The following is a 17,376-nucleotide window of genomic DNA, read 5'->3' on the forward strand; positions in this document are numbered from 1 at the left end:
CCCCCCCCGCCCCGGGTGCCTGCTCCCCGCAACCCCCCCCTCCCCGGCCCCGCACGCCGAAGCCGCGTCCCCGGGGGGCTGGCGGCCGGGAGGACGGCGCGTGCGAGGCGGGGTTGACGGCGTGTCCCCCCCCGTCCCCCCGTCCCCCTCCGTCCCCGCTCTCGCTGCCGCCGTCCTCCCGCCCGCGTCTGGGCAGCCGTGATGCTGCGGGCGCGCGAGGCGGCGCAGCTCCTGCGGCCCCGGCAGCGACGCGCCTACCAGGTCTTCGAGGAGGCCAAGCAGGGCCACCTGGAGAGGGAGTGCATCGAGGAGCTGTGCAGCCAGGAGGAGGCCCGGGAGGTGTTCGAGAACGACCCCGAGACGGTGAGTGCGCGCGACCGCGGACGCCCTCGTGCGCGCTGCTGGGCAGCCCCGCGCGGACCCCCTTCCCGGCCGCGCACACCGCGCCTGGGCTGCAGGCGGGCCTCAGGGCCGGACGTGCCGGAGCACAAGGCCAGAGGGGCGGCCCTGGGTCCCGCCCTCACGCCCCCTCCACACCGTTCGGCCCCTTTTCTCCAGGTGACCGCAGGTGCTCCCACAGCTGTAAGCGGGTGTGCGAACGGGTGCGCCTGGGACCCTGTTCTCTCCATCGGCAGGGCCTCTGAAGGCAGCGGCTTTCAGGGAAATACACCACGTTTAACATGTAAAAGAAATACAATGGCCAAAAGTCTAAAGGGCTTCCTGCGCCTCCCCACTTAGATGGACTGGAAGGGAGGGTGGGCTGCCCAGCCCCTTGATCATCCCCCATCAAGGGGCATGGACTGTGCCTGGAGGAGGAACTGAAAGACGCGGCCTCTGGAATTGCTTGCCACAGCAGGTCCCAAAATACCACAGGAACAGGACCAGAACACGTGTGGGAGGGGTGGGCAGGAGGCGGGGGCAGGGCACCGGCCAGGGTGGGCGCCAGCGGCGGCCCCTTGCAGCAAGGTGCTCTTTACAAGCAGCTGGTGACTTCGGGAGCCTGGCTGTGCGGGCTCAGGACACATTTCTATTAATAATGTCCGTGGAGGGGGGGGTGTGGCAGGCCGCCAACTGCGGGGACTGCGCCAGTGTGCACTCAGCAGCACGCAGCAGCTCTGGCCTCCGGGAGGCGACCCGCAGGACCGTGCGTGTGCATCTGCCCTGGGGCAAATGCCCTTGGAAAGTGCAAGTGTGGAAATTGGATGGGCTTTATACCATGAGGTCAGGGCGATTTCACAGACGTGTTTGGTTTCTACTGGAATTTTTCTTCTAAAGAATTCTGGGATAAAATAAACACTGCATGCAGTAAGTGGAGGGCTCTGTGTGGCCCATATAGGCTTTTCTCTTTGCTGGTGTTTCTCATCATTTGATGTGACAGCTCTTTTCAGGCGGTTGTGAAGCAAGCTTTACGGAGATGGCCAGCCCCCAGCAGTTCCTGGGCGAGTCCCTGCCCTGGGTGGGCTCTGAGAAGCTCCTTTGCTGCGGGGCCATTGCCTTCCACGTCAATAGCGGCACCGCTTCAATCTTCCTGTAAGGGGCAGCGTTGCTGGTCTTTTCTGGCTGTTTTCTGCTTCTTTAATGATGAGTTCTGGTGGCCCCTACCAACGGGGCCATGTGCCTGACCAGCAGGTCCCCGCCCGGCTGCAGGATGGTGTGACAGGTGCAGTGACCTTGCACGGAGGCCCTGGGATGGGGCTCACAAGTGACAAGAGTTGAGGCAGCAAGGCTCCCACTCACCCCTTGGCCCCACCTGGCTGCTTCCTGGACACACTGTGCATTAGCCACACTGTCCTTCTTCCCAGAGCATCAATCTCCTCTCTGACCGTAACTGCTTTTATGCTTTAATTATAACTTTATTTACAAACGTCTCACACAAAGGCAAGAAAAGGAGAGTGCGCTCGGGATCCGTGATTTTAACGCAGCCAGTGCTCTGGGCGCGTTCCTGCCCCAGAGGTCACGGCCTCCCCTATGGCTGGCCCAGCAGAGACCCGCAAACCTCCTTCATGGCAGAGCCGTCCGCAGTGTTCCAGGACTGTCCTCGCAGTCCCTGGCTGCTGTAGTAACCACATCCTTCCCTTTGTTCACTGGTTTTCTGGTTACACCAGCTCCCTTCGGGGTCTTCCCTCAAGGTCAGCTGGGTTGCAGGTCCTCTACCTGAACTTGAACCTTGAGTCTTTGTAGATCATAGTGAAGACTGTTTACTGTGTTTGGCCATTGGCTAGTGGGATGCTGGGAGGAGCCAGGCTAGGATAGGAGTTCGGGCCAGGCTCACCTGCTCCTCCAGGGCGCTCACCCACACTGCCCTGGGGGCACTCCAAAAGGGACCAGCCTGTCCTCAGGGTCCAGCTTAGTGGCAGCCACACACACCTGCCTGGCCCTGGCTCTGCCTTTGGGGGAGTTTATCACACTGCTCGCTCCTGCTGGCAGAGAAGATGGGTCTGCCCTGTTCTAATCCTGGGGTCCTGGGGGCACGCTAGTGAGTGAGCCCCAGGGAGGGAGTGGGGGAGCTCGGCCCTGCTCCCCCCCCCCCCCCAGCTCGGTGGGCTTAAGCACCTGGGAGAGCCACCTCTGGGCTGCAGCCGAACTTTCTGGTATTTGGAGGCTTGTGCTGAGTGCCGCCTGCTTGCTGGGTGTGCTCCAGGGTGTTCCTGCCTGATCTGGATTGTTCCAGACTAGCCTGTCTTCCTCTTTGGGAAGGGAAGTGACCTTCACAGCAGGTAGCTACTAGCACAATGGCTCCTTCCTGATTCCAGGGGCTATCGCACACCTGTGCTGGAGAGGAAGGGGGGGTACTTCCTGACTCCCAGACATCCTGGTCACCCTTCTGCTTCCCTCCTGGGAGCAGATGGTCTTCCCTCCTCACTCCTCAGGCTCCTGGGGAGCGTCCCAGGCTCCCCATTGTCGCCAGAGCTAACGCTCCTCTGCAGGGCTCAGGGCCAGTTCGAGTCCCTCCTTATCTGTTTCCTCTCACAGGCTACGGTCCCTGCCTGGCTCTCCCTCTCCTAGCTGTCCTCGGTGTTGCTTCCCGTTCACAAGACCCCAGCTGTCTCTGCTGGGATTCTCCTAAGCTCACCGCAGGCCAGCCCACAGAGTCACTTCTACTTAAATCCTTTAATGCTGGCGGGTTCCAGACGCAGGAGGCCATCTCCTTAATCGGCCTTTGCTTCCGGAAAGGGTTCTGGACAAAAGACTTAGCCAGCCCCACCCGACCTGCCTTCCGGCACCTGGGAGACGCCCCTCCTGGGAGCTGGCCGCTGGCAGCCACAGCCTGGTGCTAGGAAGGAAACTCCAGGCCCTGGCCTCAACCTACCACCTCATTAAATTCGAGGTACAGACAGTACTTGCAGTACAGCCAGCAGCACACCTGGAGGGCTTCACGGCACAGGTGCGTGGGCGCTGGAGCACTTGAGCTCCCGTGTGCCCCGCCTCGCCCGTCTCTCTCCGTCCGTCTCCACCTCCCACCTCCCCCATGTCTCTTGGATGTGGGGGAGCCTGGTGGTGGCGGTGGAGGGTTTTAGGGGTGCAGTCAGTGCCAGAGCCCTGCAGCGCTGCTGGCCTCCAGGGACACTCTTCTTGCGATCCCAGGTTCTTCCAGGACAGCTTGGGGACAGGCACCCCTACAGAGGTGAAAGCCCTGCCTCAGTCTGAGGCCTAAGAGGTGTCTGTCACCAAGGCTCCAGCAGGGAGGTGGGAGGGGAGAAGAGGGAACCTCGTCGCCACCACCCCCTATCTGCACCATGACTTGCCTTTGCAATGTGGGTGGCCTGGCTGGGGAGGTGATGCCGTGGCTGTGACCTCCAGGACAGCCACCTGCTGCCCACCTGCCCCCCCCCCCCACCGCGGCCTTGCAGGGGCCTGCACACACTTCCCCGCGCACACGCGACCCGTCTCCTTTCCCGAGGTCCTCAGGGGAAGCTGCTCCCCACCGACCGCGGCCCCCCTCCGGGCCCTTTCCTTCTTGGGCTTTTGCACCTGGAGGCTGCGGGGAGGCGGGTCACAGGCTGGATTCACATCGTGGGGCCGGTTCTGCTTTGTCTTGAGGCGGCGGCTGCTCAGCCAAGAGGCCCGTGGACGGCGGCCGAGGCACGGCCCAGCACCCACAGGCCTGCCCGTGCTGGCTCCTCTCCTAGTGGTCTGCAGGCCCTCCCGCTGTGCTCCCCTGCTCTGCAGACCAGGCCCCGCGAACGCCCTCGGTCCTTGCCGGAAGGCCTGGCATCTGCCGAGAACCAACGAAAGACATTGTGGGAAACACTGTAGTAACAAAAACGTCCTTTTAAGCATCTGCTGCTTATGGCCTGTTTCTTGAGATTCCAAGTAGCGGGGCCAGGACGTTCCAGAAACTTCCCGGGTCCTGTGTCCCAGTCCCGCTGACAGGTGCCCCACTCTCTTCACGCTCCATCCTCTCTTCCCTGTGGTGGCTGGTCAGCGGGTCAGCCCTGGGGCTGTTGCGGCATCTGTTGAGGCGGGTGTTGGAAATGCTCGGTGCGTCTGCAGTGCCGGCCCAGGGGTCCCACCGGGAACCCGGTGTGTATTCTTGTGGGTGTGGACCTTGACGGGGTGCAGTTCACTGGAAGTTTTATAATAACTTTTCAAGAGGACTTGAAATAGTCAGGAACATCAGGCCTGCTTCCAGTGCTGGCTCGATGACAGACGTGTTGTTCAAATGAGATTGTAATGTATCTATCACTCTCTTACTTGTTTTCTCAGACTTCTTTTTTTTTAATGTTTTTTTTTTTTTTATTTCTGAGGGACAGAGGGACAGCGTGAGCATAGGAGGGTCAGAGAGAGAGGGAGACACAGAATCTGAAACAGGCTCCAGGCTCTGAGCTGGCAGTCAGCACAGAGCCCGACGTGGGGCTCGAACCCACGAACCGCGAGATCATGACCTGAGCCGAAGTCGGACATTCAAACTGACTGAGCCCCCCAGGCGCCCCTTCTCAGACTTCTTTTATCAGATTTGAAAATTGTTTCTTTCTGGTATTAGTGCCAATGGTAATAAAACACATTTTTCCACATCTGTTCCCCAAACCGGCCGTAGAGACCTGGTCTGTGTGGGGCTCTTCTCGGTCAGAACACTGCGCTCTGTGGAAATCCCACAGCTGGCACCAGTCAGCCCCTGGGGACGGGCCCGCACCTCCATGTGGGGCAGGTGGGGGGCCCTGAGGCTGGGCCGGGGCGTCCGCCGGGATGGCTGTCATGACTGGCCGCTGCAGGTGCAGCTGCCTGGGTGACCACCTGGTTTGGACACACGTTTCTACAGCGTGATGCTTCCGATGAAATGGAAGTCATGTTAGGCGATTGCTGTTGGCAGGTGTCAGGGACCCGGGGTATGAGAGTGCTTCCTACCTGCCCTGTCGTGTAGCCGACCGGCCGCCTGTGATGGAAGAGTCACCCTGGGCCCGCCCTGAACGACTGCCGCAGCTGCATTGCTCAGAAGCGTGTCCTGGGTTGTTCTTGCGCACACCAGGCTTACCCTGTGCCGGATGCACGGCGAGACACCTCACGTGCACGTGACACTGCAGCGTGAATCCAGAGCAACACCAAAATGCACTTAAAATTCCTTTTCCGAGGCCAGAAACGAACAAGAACTTTGCAGTAGTGTTTGTCACAGGATAGGAAGACGCGGTGGCCCTTATTCTGGATGCTTGTGAACTGAGGCCGAGGGGTTTCTGTGGGGACTTGGCCCAAGCTCACTCTTCACTGGGAGGACACAGATGGATACCCAGGTCCCCAGCCTCCAAGGTCAGCAGGTTAACGCTGAAGTGATTGACCTTCCGAGGTGAGAAGTGTCTACGCAGCCCCCTTCGTGGTGTCGCCCACATGGCTGCTGCTTCATCCTAAAGCTGGTTATGAAAAGGGCCCAGAGAAGCCAGCTTTCCAGTGGGCTGTGGCCCCTCCAGGCGCTCTGCTCGCTCAGCCCCTGTGCTTGTCTCACCGGTGTGTGCCGGGCACCGGGGAATGGTTCCGGGCCTGGGGTGCGTGCGGCCGCAGGAATCCCTCTGCGCAGCCCCGCAGAGCCACAGCCCCCGGCTTTCATCTCTGCGCCTGGGGGACAGTGCCCAGGGTGTTGTCCCCGCAGGAATTTTCGACAGACGTGCACATTAGTGTCTGGGGAAGGAGAGGAGCTCCGCGGCCTCATGGGGTGTGTCTGGGGCCTGCACCCTTGCAGGGCTGACCTGGAGGTCCTGTGGGCTTGGCGGGGGTAGGGAGCTGCCTGGCAAGGGCGGGGGGGTGGGGTGGAGGGGGTTGGTCCATGTTTCCTTCGGTCTCACGGAGTGCTTAAACGGGCACTTGGTTTGGAGAATCTTAGAAGAGATGAATTTGGGAAGAAGACAGGAAAGAAGGATTTTGTGTGAACCACACCTAGAAAACACGCACAGACTGAGTGATGCTGGCCTGGGTCCTGCAGCCCGAGGGGTGCCCGCCAGAGGGGAATCTCTCCGGGCGCCGTGGGTGCAGTGAGGCCGTAGCTGTGTGTTCCTCCAGCTGCCAGAAGGCAAAAGCCTCATTAAGGACGAGGCTTAGTTGATGTGACTTGGACAGTTTTCCCTTAGAAGTCAAGTTTGCTAAGAAGACAGCATTAAGGCTGAAGGATTAGTCAATACTGTGGACCGTTTCTCAGGAAGGCACCTTGTGTTTATATCACGTAAATAAGCACTTACTGTGACACAGGAGTCACGGCCTGCTTTGCCTAATAGTGTAAGGATTTTTGGAAACAAAATTTCAGGCAGTTATTTATTAAAGGAAGTAAGAAATTCTCAACTGACTGTTTGAAAAGTAACTGCGGTTTGTTACACTGTGATGTGCGCCTCCTGCTGTGCTGTGTAAACTCGATAAAAGTGCCGGGAATTCCATGTTGATGTGTTTGCAAAGCAGTGTCCACACCCGTGAGCACGTTGTCCTCAGCCCTGCTGGCCGTGAGTCTCCCGTGAGCCCGCGCACGCGTCATGGGCAGGGGCTGAGGGCAGTCGCGCTGAAGGTGACAGCGACATCAGGGCTGTCCGGGTCCCCTGCTTCACCCCGTCCCTGCAGGGACAGCGCTGCTTGTGAGGAACTCAGAGAGTTAAAGTGGTTCAGACGCAAAGGTATGTATGAGCTGCCCGCCGCCAAGTTCTAGAACCTTCCCAGCTGCATGTGGTCCTTGTTTATAAGCCACGTGAGGGTGACTGTGCTCAGTTCACACTGTGAGCTCAGGTGGTGTTTCTGCCTTAATAATGTACATTTTGACCGACTGGGCTTGTGTGGTTTTTGACCATTTCGGAAGGCAGATTTGCTCTCAGAGTGTGGAGTTTGGTAGAAGCCCCACCGAGCCTCAGAGAAGGCCCCAGGGAAGGAGTGCCCAGGATGGCGTTTCAGCAGGCTGGGCTGGGCAGGCCCCGGGCAAGGAGGCCGGTGGAGATCCCGAGTGCTCGTGGCTTGCAGCGGGGGGGGGGGGGGGGGGGGGGGGGGGCGGGTGAGTGGCAGGTAGACAGCCTACAGGTGACCTCGCCCCCTGGGAGGGCGGGCAGCTCCCTGTTGCCCTTGACTTTTGCCACAGACCTTGTGTGGCAGGCCAGGGTCTCGGTGGTCAGCGCAGGGCAGAGGCTGCTGGAGGGTCCTGTCTACAAATGGGAATTCTCAAAGGTTTCACCAGCTGTCCTCTCCAGTGTGCCCTTCTTAGTGAAGGGGCCAGAGGGTGACAGTATCGTTAAGGTGCCGAGACGGAAGAGGTCGTCTCACGGATGCACTGTCCTGTGGTTTCAGAGCACATTGCTAGGCGTCACATTAGATGAAAGTGCACCAAGTCTGTTGTTGGGTTCAGGCCTTGAAGGTCGTTGGGCACAACTTCGTGTGTTTACGAACATGCGGGGAACAGGGCACGGGAGAACGGCGTCTGAGGGAAGCCTGGGTTGGTTGGAGCACCGACTCCGCTCCGGTGAGGATGTGCTGCCAGTGGGCTCTTGGCCGAGACCAGCACGCGGAGCCTCCTGGAACCAGGTGCTCCCCCTCAGGTGGGGCGTGCGCTCCACACAGGGCCACTGCGCTCATGAGCAGTGCCTCCTAGTAGTAGTGACAACTCAGTTGTTGAATCTTACATGCACCATGTCTCATCGCCTCTTCAGAGATTAGGGTCCTTGGAATGGATGGCAGAAGAAAATCTTGGCAAATGGCAGTTAATCTAAGGATCTAAGTTTTAAAATGTATTGGCAGTTGGTAAGCTTGAGGAAACAATACTGATACTTCTGAGTTTGGAAGAGACAAGCTTAAAGCACTGATTTAGATATTTCTCCCAATGTGCTTAGCTACGTTATAAATAAAACCAACAATTCAATGGAGTTATTGTCCAACTCAGTGAAAATTGTAGGACTCTATGTTTGCCTGTTCATTCATTCATACACCTACCCCTCCATGCATTTTTCCTTTGACCCATCCATCCATCCGTCATCCATCCATCCATCCATCCATCCATCCATCCATCCACTCTTCCATCCATCCATTCTCCAATCCATCTATCCATCCATCCATCCATCCATCCGTCCATCCATCCATCCATCTACTCTTCCATCCATCCATCCATCCATCCATCCATCCATTCACTCTTCCATCCATCCATCCATCCGTCCGTCCGTCCGTCCGTCATCCATCCATCCATCCATCCATCCATCCACTCTTCCATCCATCCATCCTCCAATCCATCTATCCATCCATCCATCCATCCATCCATCCATCCATTCACTCATTCTTCCATTCATCTATCATTCATTCACCTGTTTAGCAATGGCTCCTGAGGGCCTTCTGAGGGGTAGTCAGAACCAGGCCATGTATTGGGCATACACCTTCCTCTCTGGGATCTTCAGCTCACAGTTTAGTGGCCTGCAGTTTTGCAAACTTGTTTCTATCTTTACTGTTTAAGTAAAGCAGAAGCAAACTCCTGAGAAAAATGATTGCCAGATGACAAATGGGCTCATTTCCAGCCTGGGCGGTCCTGGCACCCTGCTGGCCGGCCTGCCCACTCCCTGCCCCTGACCAGGTCGGCTCGCACGCGCCCCATGCTAGCCTTGCTCCTGTGTGGTCGAAAAGAAGGAGGGTGAGCTTGTAGGCAGCTGATCCCCGGTTCTGAATCTGGCCATCTGCACTGTGGCCTCTGTTCCGTGGATCCCCGTGGGGTGATGCCCAGGGGAGTCCACCCAGCTCCTGAGCCTCAGGCTACAGTTTATGTGTGGCCAACTCGTGGTGCCGGTGGGGCCAGCTCTGTGTTCTGTGTTCCGTGCCCTTCTTTCATGGATTTCCATAGGTCTTCCTCTTTGGTCAGTACACTGAAGGACATTAGAAATGGCTCTTTCTCTTGGGAGAGTGCACACTGAGTGGTTTTAAGTGTATCTGTCTCAGCTTTGCTGTTACTCGGAGTTAATCATCTCTGCCCTAGATTACCAGCCAAATTAGCACCCTGCCCACCCTGGCCGAATAAACCAAGCACCCAAATTAGGATAAACTGTCACCAGCTTAAGGTCCAGTGGTTTCAGAAACCACCTTCCCACAGGTGTGGTTAACTGGAGGGAGGGGTGCGTGGCTCTTCGGTCAGTGAGGCCTTCCCACAACAACACAATCACTATTTTTTTAAACAAATTTTTAATGTTTTTATTTTGAGAGACAGAGACAGAGAGCGAGCATGGCAGGGGCAGAGAGAGAGGGAGACACATAATCCAAAGCAGGGTCCAGGCTCCACGCTGTCAGCACAGCCCGATCCGGGGTTCAAACCCACGGGCCGTGAGATCATGACCTGAGCCGAAGTCGGATGCTTAACCGACTGAGCCACCCAGGTGCCCCAACAATCACTATTAAACCATGACACAGAACTAGCAACAGTCATGGTTTTGGAAAACATAATACAGCTTTCTGGAAACATACAGAACAGCTTTCCTGTGGCAATGCCACGGTTTGTGACAATCAGGCACTCTGCCCCAGACCCTCTGGTCTCCAATCCCTTCATAGTCTGATTCTCGGTTTCCTGAGTGGACACATCATGCATCCTAAATATTTTCCTTCAGAGCCCGAGCCCTTCCCTGTGTGACAAAGTCTGTGGCCTTTGCTGTCCCTCGTAACCTGGCAGATGTCACTGCCTGCTTGCCCTGAGCTCCGGGGGCTTCGTCAGAGCACGCCTGGCCTCGCCGGCCTTTCCTGTCTGGGAGTTGCCAGTCCATGACTAAAAGCAGCACAGAGAAGTGAAACCAGGCTGTCAGGGGCCTCTGGATGCTGGTGGGGAAGGGTGTCCCCACCCAGGCTGTGTGGCTCTGCCCGTCAGACCTGACCTCTGTCACACCTGCCTACATGTCACCTTCACAACCATCACACAAGCTGAAATAATAAACTTGCTCTGACCATTCCTTTTCTTTTAAAGGAGTTAAGAACTTTCTAGGCCACGTCTTTATCAGAACGTGACTTTCTGAAGGGCGTCTTAGCAAAGTTCTGTAAACAGGCTGTGATGTAAACATCGAGGAAAGGGGAGGTGAGGTGCCAGCCCAGGGCGTAAGGCCAGCTAACGTGTGGGCAGCCTGTCACTGCCAATGACACGCCAGCTCCTGTCCACGTGGTTTTGGGTCACAGCGTGCTGTCGGGAGCCCAACCTGGCTTCCTAACCCTTGGCCAAACACCACAACCCATTGTGAGCCTCGCTCTCCCCCTCTCTGATAACGGGGCTAACTGGAAAGACATTGGAGTGGTTGTGAGGGTCGGATGGAAGGACTCCATCACAGAACCTGCAGGGGACACCCCGCATCGGTGGCTGCTGCCGCCTGGTAACTTGGTCCCATCAAGGGGGCATCTAGGGTCAAGCCACTCCGTGATCGACCCTCAGTGGGAGATGACAGTGGATGGGCGGGGCCAGGGCACTGGGGACAGTCCCAGCTGCTCTCTGCTGCTAAGACAGGGCAGGTGGTCCTGGTATTTGGCAGACGGTGTGTTCGGTGCAGACCTCTTGATTTGTATTCACGGATGGAAAGACCCTCGCTCACACCCTGCACACACCCTGCACACCTCGCCCAGCACCAGTTGCTTTTACAAAAGCAGTGAATGCAAATCAGCGCCCTGTGCGGGTGGCCCTGTGGGGTCTGCACGCCTCTAGGAGGGGCCCCGCACCAGCGAGGGTCTAGACCAACTTCCTTAAATGACATCACTGCTGCTTACAGAAGGCCCCGGCGCGTCAGCGGTGTTGCGGACCTCATTCTGCTGAGGCCCAGGCCGCACCCTCCCACTTCCTTCCTCACGCCATGGTCTTCGAGGTGGAAAGTGGCTTTCTGGGTGGTTCTGCCCTGCTGTCACTGAGCCAGCTGTGGAGAATTCCCCGCCCTCCCCACGCACCTGCCTCCTCAAGTGCCTGTCTGCGGCCCCTGGGAGGAAGCGAGCCCCCCCGCACCAGCTGCTGTGCGCCCTGGGTGGGGAGCGCGGACCATGCCAGTAAACTGTTGCCCCTTCTTTTTCTTTTTCCGCAGGACTATTTTTATCCAAGATACTTAGGTAAGTTCACGTCACTGCTTCTGTAGTTGTCGTAAAGGAACAGAGGTGGACATGTGTCACCTGTCAGAGACAGCTGTGCAGCTTCTCCTGGAGGGGAGGTTGCTTTAATCACACGGTGAGCTCAGGACTCTCAGAGCACGCGGGCGCAGCGCCTGCTCGTGTCTTTCACGCCACAGTGACCGTGTGAGCCTCAGTCCAGTGCCATTGTTTGCAAACCGCTTCTCTGCTCTGACTCCACTAGCTTGCTGTTGGGGAATGTGGAAGATCAGTGAGTCTCGGACTTTGTGGCCTCAGGGTGGCTGCACTCCTGAAACTATTGAAAACGCCAGGGAGCTTTTGTTCATGTGAGCTACTGTAGTTGATATTTGCCATGTTCTTAATCAGAACTGAGCACAGTAAAAAATATTTTCATTTGATCTGAACAAGAGCAACGTACAGGCAGGTGCTCCTGGCCACCGAGCAGGGGTGTCACTGGGCACAGTGGCCCCTGGAAAGCTCCCCAGTGAACTCGGGACAGAGAATAGGAAGACACATGAAAGCCAAGTCTATCCTGGACCGTCAGAAAGAGGCCCGGACTTCTCCAAGAACCAGTCCTTTAATTAATGTGGCTTTAAGGTTTTTTAAGATGTATATCACATACAATGATATAGATCTATTCCAGGGTCTTCCTTTTTAATTTTGGTAAATTTTCTGTTGGCCTTACATCCTCTTAGCACATACTTCTCTGTGTCTGTACCTGGCGACAAGCACATGGACCCTAGTTGGCCCCGAGAAGCCCAGGAACCTGCCCACATCCAGGCTCCCTGTCGGCCTCCACAGGCCTCGCTCTTGAGTCCTAGGGGTCTGTTTCCAGGGGCGGAGGGTGACCAGCTGGCCCCGGGGGCCCTCCGGGTTGCCCGGGCCCCGGTCCTAGGGTGTGACAAAGCACCAGGAGCCTACTGAAGGACCAGAACTTGCCCAACAGCTGTTCTGCGCAAGTTCTGGTGTCTAGTCACCTCCACCAGCTCCCGCGTGAACACTGGCCTGCCAGACGGCTGGGGGACGGGGACACTCGAATCATGACTTTCAAATTAAGGGTCCAACGGGGATTCCGTTGGAGACCAACTTGAATTTGAGGCTTCCCTCTCCGACCATGGTCAGAAAACTCACTGAATGTTACTGCCGATCCTTGGGTGCCATTGCAGAGGGAGAGGCTGCAGACAGACCTTTGGACACAGGGTTCTGCCTTTCTGGTGGAGGCGTTTCCTCGTTTGTCACTGTTGAAATGATTTGTGATAACAAAAGCTTAACTGTATTATTGCTGGAGCACCTGGGAAACATGAATAATCTTTTCCAGCGTGTCTCAGAGATAACAGACTAGTTCTGAGGTCTGTCCTGTCTTCCAGGACCCGAGGTCTGTCCTGTCTCCATGACCTGGGGTCTGTCCCGTCTCCCATGAGGTCTGTCTGTCTCCTGGGACGTGAATGACGTGCTTTCCATCTCTCTTGCAGACTGCATTACTAAACATGGATCTCCGTACACCAAGAGCCCAGCTTTCGTTGCCTGCGTACAGAGTAAGTCTGCTTCATTCCTGTCTCCCTCAAAGCCAGACGGGTTTGGGTAACTTCAGGCTTTGCTGTGGTTTTCAGGGGACCTTGATGAGTCCCATTATCTTAAGGAGCTGCAGCACTGGCCTGAGCTCTGCTCCTTTTCCACTGAACTTTCCCTTTGAAGCAAACGACGTTCGGTGTTTTTAAATAAGCAAGCAGTGCATGCAGTGTGAGGTCTCAGCCTTTCCCAGGTGTGAGGAGCAGGTGTGTTGTCCCTGGCTGTGTGCCCTGGTCAACCAGTTAGGCTCCCAGAGGCCACAGTTACCAGTTCTGAGAATATTCTGGGGCCCATAACCACATATGCACAGTCTCTCTGATTTGTACAAACGCTAGCTTACCACACGGGCGTGCTGACCTCTGCCCCATATGCAGCTCAGCGCGCGCACACACACACACACGCACACACACATTCACGGCAACACTGGCTTGGGTAGGTAGCATTCACCATGAACTGGGGGCTTCTAGGCTGTTTCCCGTTTCTTATTAGTACAAATAGATCTCGCTCACATCTGACGGGGTCTGTAGGTCAGAGTCCCCGGGTGGGGCCACAATACCAGGCCCACTGTCGTTTCTCGTTCCGATGCTTGTGGGCTCTGATTACAGAGCAGCCAGCAGGCACGAGCAGGGGCCCGTCCGCTTGTCTCTGCCGAGCTGACACAGGTTTTTAACTTCTGGTGTCTTACGGTATAAACAGCAAAGAGTGATGCCCAGTCTTGCTATTTATGTTTTTCTCACTGCATCAAGCTGAGCTTTATGTGTTAGCCGTTTACACTAATTTATCCTCAGCTCATCGTGCATCTTTTGTATTCTTATTAACGTTATGTAAGTGAGCATACAGTAAAACTGACTTCTCGCCGGGTGAGGGACGCTGTGGCCACCTCCGCTGAATGGACGCTGGGCCTGGCTTGGCTCTGAGTGGCTCGTGGGGCAAGCTGGCTGGTTGCCCCTAAGCCCAGGCGTCCACGTGTGTTGGCTGTGTGTGCTGGGAGCCAGGCTCTGGGCGCACAGCCCCTGATGCAGAGCCGGGCTCTTCCTGCTCCTGATGCCAGGCTGCCGTTCCCCGGGGAGCCCAGAAGGCAGGGGAGGACCCGGAGCTGCTCATGGCCTGGCGTGCGGTGCTGCTGCGTCTGGCCACCCACCTGTCAGTGTGCCGGCCAAGGGCCTTGCCTCTCTTGCCTGGCCTTGTAACAGGCGCAAGCCCCCGTCCCAAGGAGTACAAGAAATGATTGATTTAACTCAGGAAGGGGAGGGGAGGGTGGCAAGGCTGTGTGGCCCCCACTCCCCTCTGACCCTAGGGCAACCTCACAATAGCAGGTGCAGAGCAGACTGAGACTTGTCATTTTGGGCAGAAGCGCCTGTTAGGGTGGCCAAAACCCATGCCCATGCATCATGGGCAACCGGGAGCAAGCCCCCTCGCTCAGCCTTGCTGGGGTCAGCCTGTGACCTCGGCCTCCCAGGGGTCAGCCCATGACTTTAGCCTCCCAGGGGTCAGCCCGTGACCTCAGCCTCCTGGGAGTCGGCCACCTCCCAAGGATCAGCCTTTGACCTCGGACTCCCAGGGGTCAGCCACCTCCCGGGGGTTAGCCATGACCTCAGCCTCCTAGGGTCAGCCTATGACCTTGGCCTCCAGGGGGTCAACCCGTGACCTTGGCCTCCTAGGGTCAGCCCATGACCCCAGATCCCTGGGGTTAGCCCATGACCTTGGCCTTTCAGGGGTCAGTCTGTGACCTCAGCCTCCCTGGGGTCAGCCCATGACCTCAGCCTCTCCAAGGGCTGATGACTTCACTGGGGCCTTAGCAGATTGGAGAGAGGGGTTCATTGCAGTTTTAGCTTCATGTCATGTTGGCTTTTTGTTTTTAGCAATTCTTCTTATTGTCAATGTGCTAAACCAATTTTTTAAATTGTGTCTCCAAATTGATTAGATTGCTTTCTTTTTTTAATGTTTATTTTTATTTTTGAAAGAGACAGAGTGTGAGTAGGGAAGGGGCAGAGAGAGAGGGAGACACAGAATCCGAGGCAGTTTCCAGGCTCTGAGCTGTCAGCACAGAGCCCCTCCCGAGGCTTGAACTCGGGAGCGGCGAGATCGTGACCTGAGCCAAAGTTGGACGCTCAGCCGACTGAAACCCCTAGTTGCCCCCATAGATGTTTTAATTTCTGGGTTTTAGATTGTCCTTTTCTGGAGATTATAAAGTTACCTAGTTATTCATGCCTCCTGACACAGTGTGAAGGTCAGGGTTTTCCAGAGAGCAGCACCCAACAGCGTTTGTTTAAAGTCACTGAGTCCTGGGCCATGTTGTGCCACATGTGAGATTTCGTGGCCTTCAAGGGACTTGAATTGTTTGAACAGCAAAGATGCATTCTGAATTGGCTTGAGACTCTGTGCTCTGCTGGCGGCTGGGAGGAGTCCTGAGCTGGCACCGGAGGCCAGATCGCGTGCAGTGGCAGCAGGCTATACGCCCCCCACGCCCAGTCTCTCTGGCCTGTGCGCCTGGGTCAAGTACATCGCCCTCCATGGGTGCATGACTACATGCCATCTGCCCTTAATTTTCCAAAGTCTGAGGCACCCTGCAAATGCAGTGCACCCTTCCTGGGGTGTGCATGAAGACAGCTGGGGACAAGGACCCGAGGCCTGTCCCTCGGGAAGGACACGTGCCCTGCCCACCCCCCATCCCCCACCCCACGCATCCCCAGAGTGGCGCGTGCAGGCCTCAGCACCTGCCACACAGTTCAGGCAGCTTGCAGCTGTTTTCATGGTTCTCTCCCGACAGCCAGCTTATTTGGTGGTCACGAGGTGGCATAGCCGAGTGCTTGACTGTCTGTTATTGTTAAAATCAAAGCAACATCCTCCAAGAGCCCACCTCTCAGTTTGCCAGGTGCCCACGTCCAGCCCCGCTGCACCCCGGGCCTGGGGCTTTCTTGCCACTGACGTCTCCGCCTTCCACTCACAAACCTCGATGTGCCCACCGTGTGTGATGTGCCCTTTGGTCACAGTGGGGCCTGCACTGGACACATGTCCTCCAGCTTATAACTTGTTATTACCTTCACATTTGGAGAATGGGGAGGCAAAGCAGCAGAGGAAGGCACCCTGCAGAGGGAACTTCACGTGTCTGCTCAGAGCAGCCTGGCTGCGCGGGGGCGGGGTGAACCCCACATCCTCAGCAGCTCTGGCCACTCGAGGAGGTGGGTGCTCTGGGTGCCCGCAGAGGCTTCCCCTCACCTGTGCTCTCAGGCATGCTCCCTAGATTCTGCAGGCATTTGCCGGGCCTCTGCCGAGTGTCGGACCCTCCCTCCTTCCTTCTGTCCTGGGGACGAACTTCCCGACGGGGCAGCACATGCAGCTGCGCTGGGGGTCATGTGGGAACCCGTCTCCACCCTTGAGTGTGGAGCCCTGAGGCATTTTTATTAAAGGGGGTTTAGCATTCTAGGCAACTCCAGAGTTAGCCAGCCCTCATGTCAAATGTGTACTTCTGAAATAACTGAATCTTGAACCAAATACGTCAAGTGGAGACGCACACCATCTCCCCGCCCTCCGTCCCTCAGGGGCCCCTCTGGGCTTGTGCTGTGAGCAGGCGGCCCAGGCCCCCGCACACGACCCCGCCTGCTCTCTCTGCCATCTCTGGGGCTGGCGCTGGGCCCTGGCCTCCCTGGCCCCCCTGCACCCTCCCCCGCAGGCGGCATGGGGTGTGCAGGGCCAACCTGCCGGCTCCCGGGGGCTGTGGACATGCTGTTCCCGGCCCCGTTTCCTCATTCCTGGACCCAATTCCTACTTGCTTACGGGTAGAAGGCACTTACCTTCCCTGCCAAAAACAACTGTGCAAGTGTCACAAAGCATTCGGGGATCCTGTCTTCGGTCAACACTTGACAGTGAGCGTGGCAGGGGCCACAGGAGCGACCCGCTGCCAGACGCCGAAGTGGGGCCCCGGTGACAAGGTCACAGACCTGCATGGGACACAGGGACACACCACAGCGGGGTCTCAGGTCCTGCCAACGAGGGCCGATGGGAGGCCCAGATGGGCTGGGGGCCACTCGAGTCCCGGGCCGGTGAGGCAGAATTCACCGCTGTCCCCAAACCTGGCGTTGGGCTGGGAATGTCAGTCATTTCAAGAAAGAAGTGATAAACGGTGGTGAGTGCCCCCCTGGCCAGCCCCCCAGCAGGAAGGGCAGCTGAGCTCTTGGCTTTTCCCTGTTGGCTCAGGCAGAGAGGAAGCCGGAGAGCCCGGGAGTTGGTGTGTGTAACGGGCTTCTCCATAAATAAAGAGAAGTGGATGCCTGGGCGGCTCCGTCGGTTAAGCCT

The 17,376-nt window shown here is 57.1% G+C and overlaps 1 protein-coding gene across 1 annotated transcript in view; it reads left to right on the plus strand.

Moving 5' to 3' along the window:
* The first annotated feature begins 171 nt into the window (after positions 1-171).
* GAS6 (growth arrest specific 6) overlaps positions 172-17,376 on the plus strand; it is a 34,493-nt gene continuing 17,288 nt past the window's right edge. The window contains exons 1-3 of the mRNA XM_039221622.1: positions 172-363; positions 11,469-11,493; positions 12,984-13,046. Of these exons, the coding sequence (XP_039077553.1) occupies positions 202-363; positions 11,469-11,493; positions 12,984-13,046 (250 nt within the window). The 5' untranslated portion in view covers positions 172-201. The remainder of the gene's footprint in view (positions 364-11,468; positions 11,494-12,983; positions 13,047-17,376) is intronic.

The sequence above is a fragment of the Hyaena hyaena genome, unplaced genomic scaffold, assembly GCF_003009895.1.
Source record: "Hyaena hyaena isolate Hyena2069 unplaced genomic scaffold, ASM300989v1 scaffold_992, whole genome shotgun sequence".
In the NCBI taxonomy this organism is placed as follows: domain Eukaryota; kingdom Metazoa; phylum Chordata; class Mammalia; order Carnivora; family Hyaenidae; genus Hyaena; species Hyaena hyaena.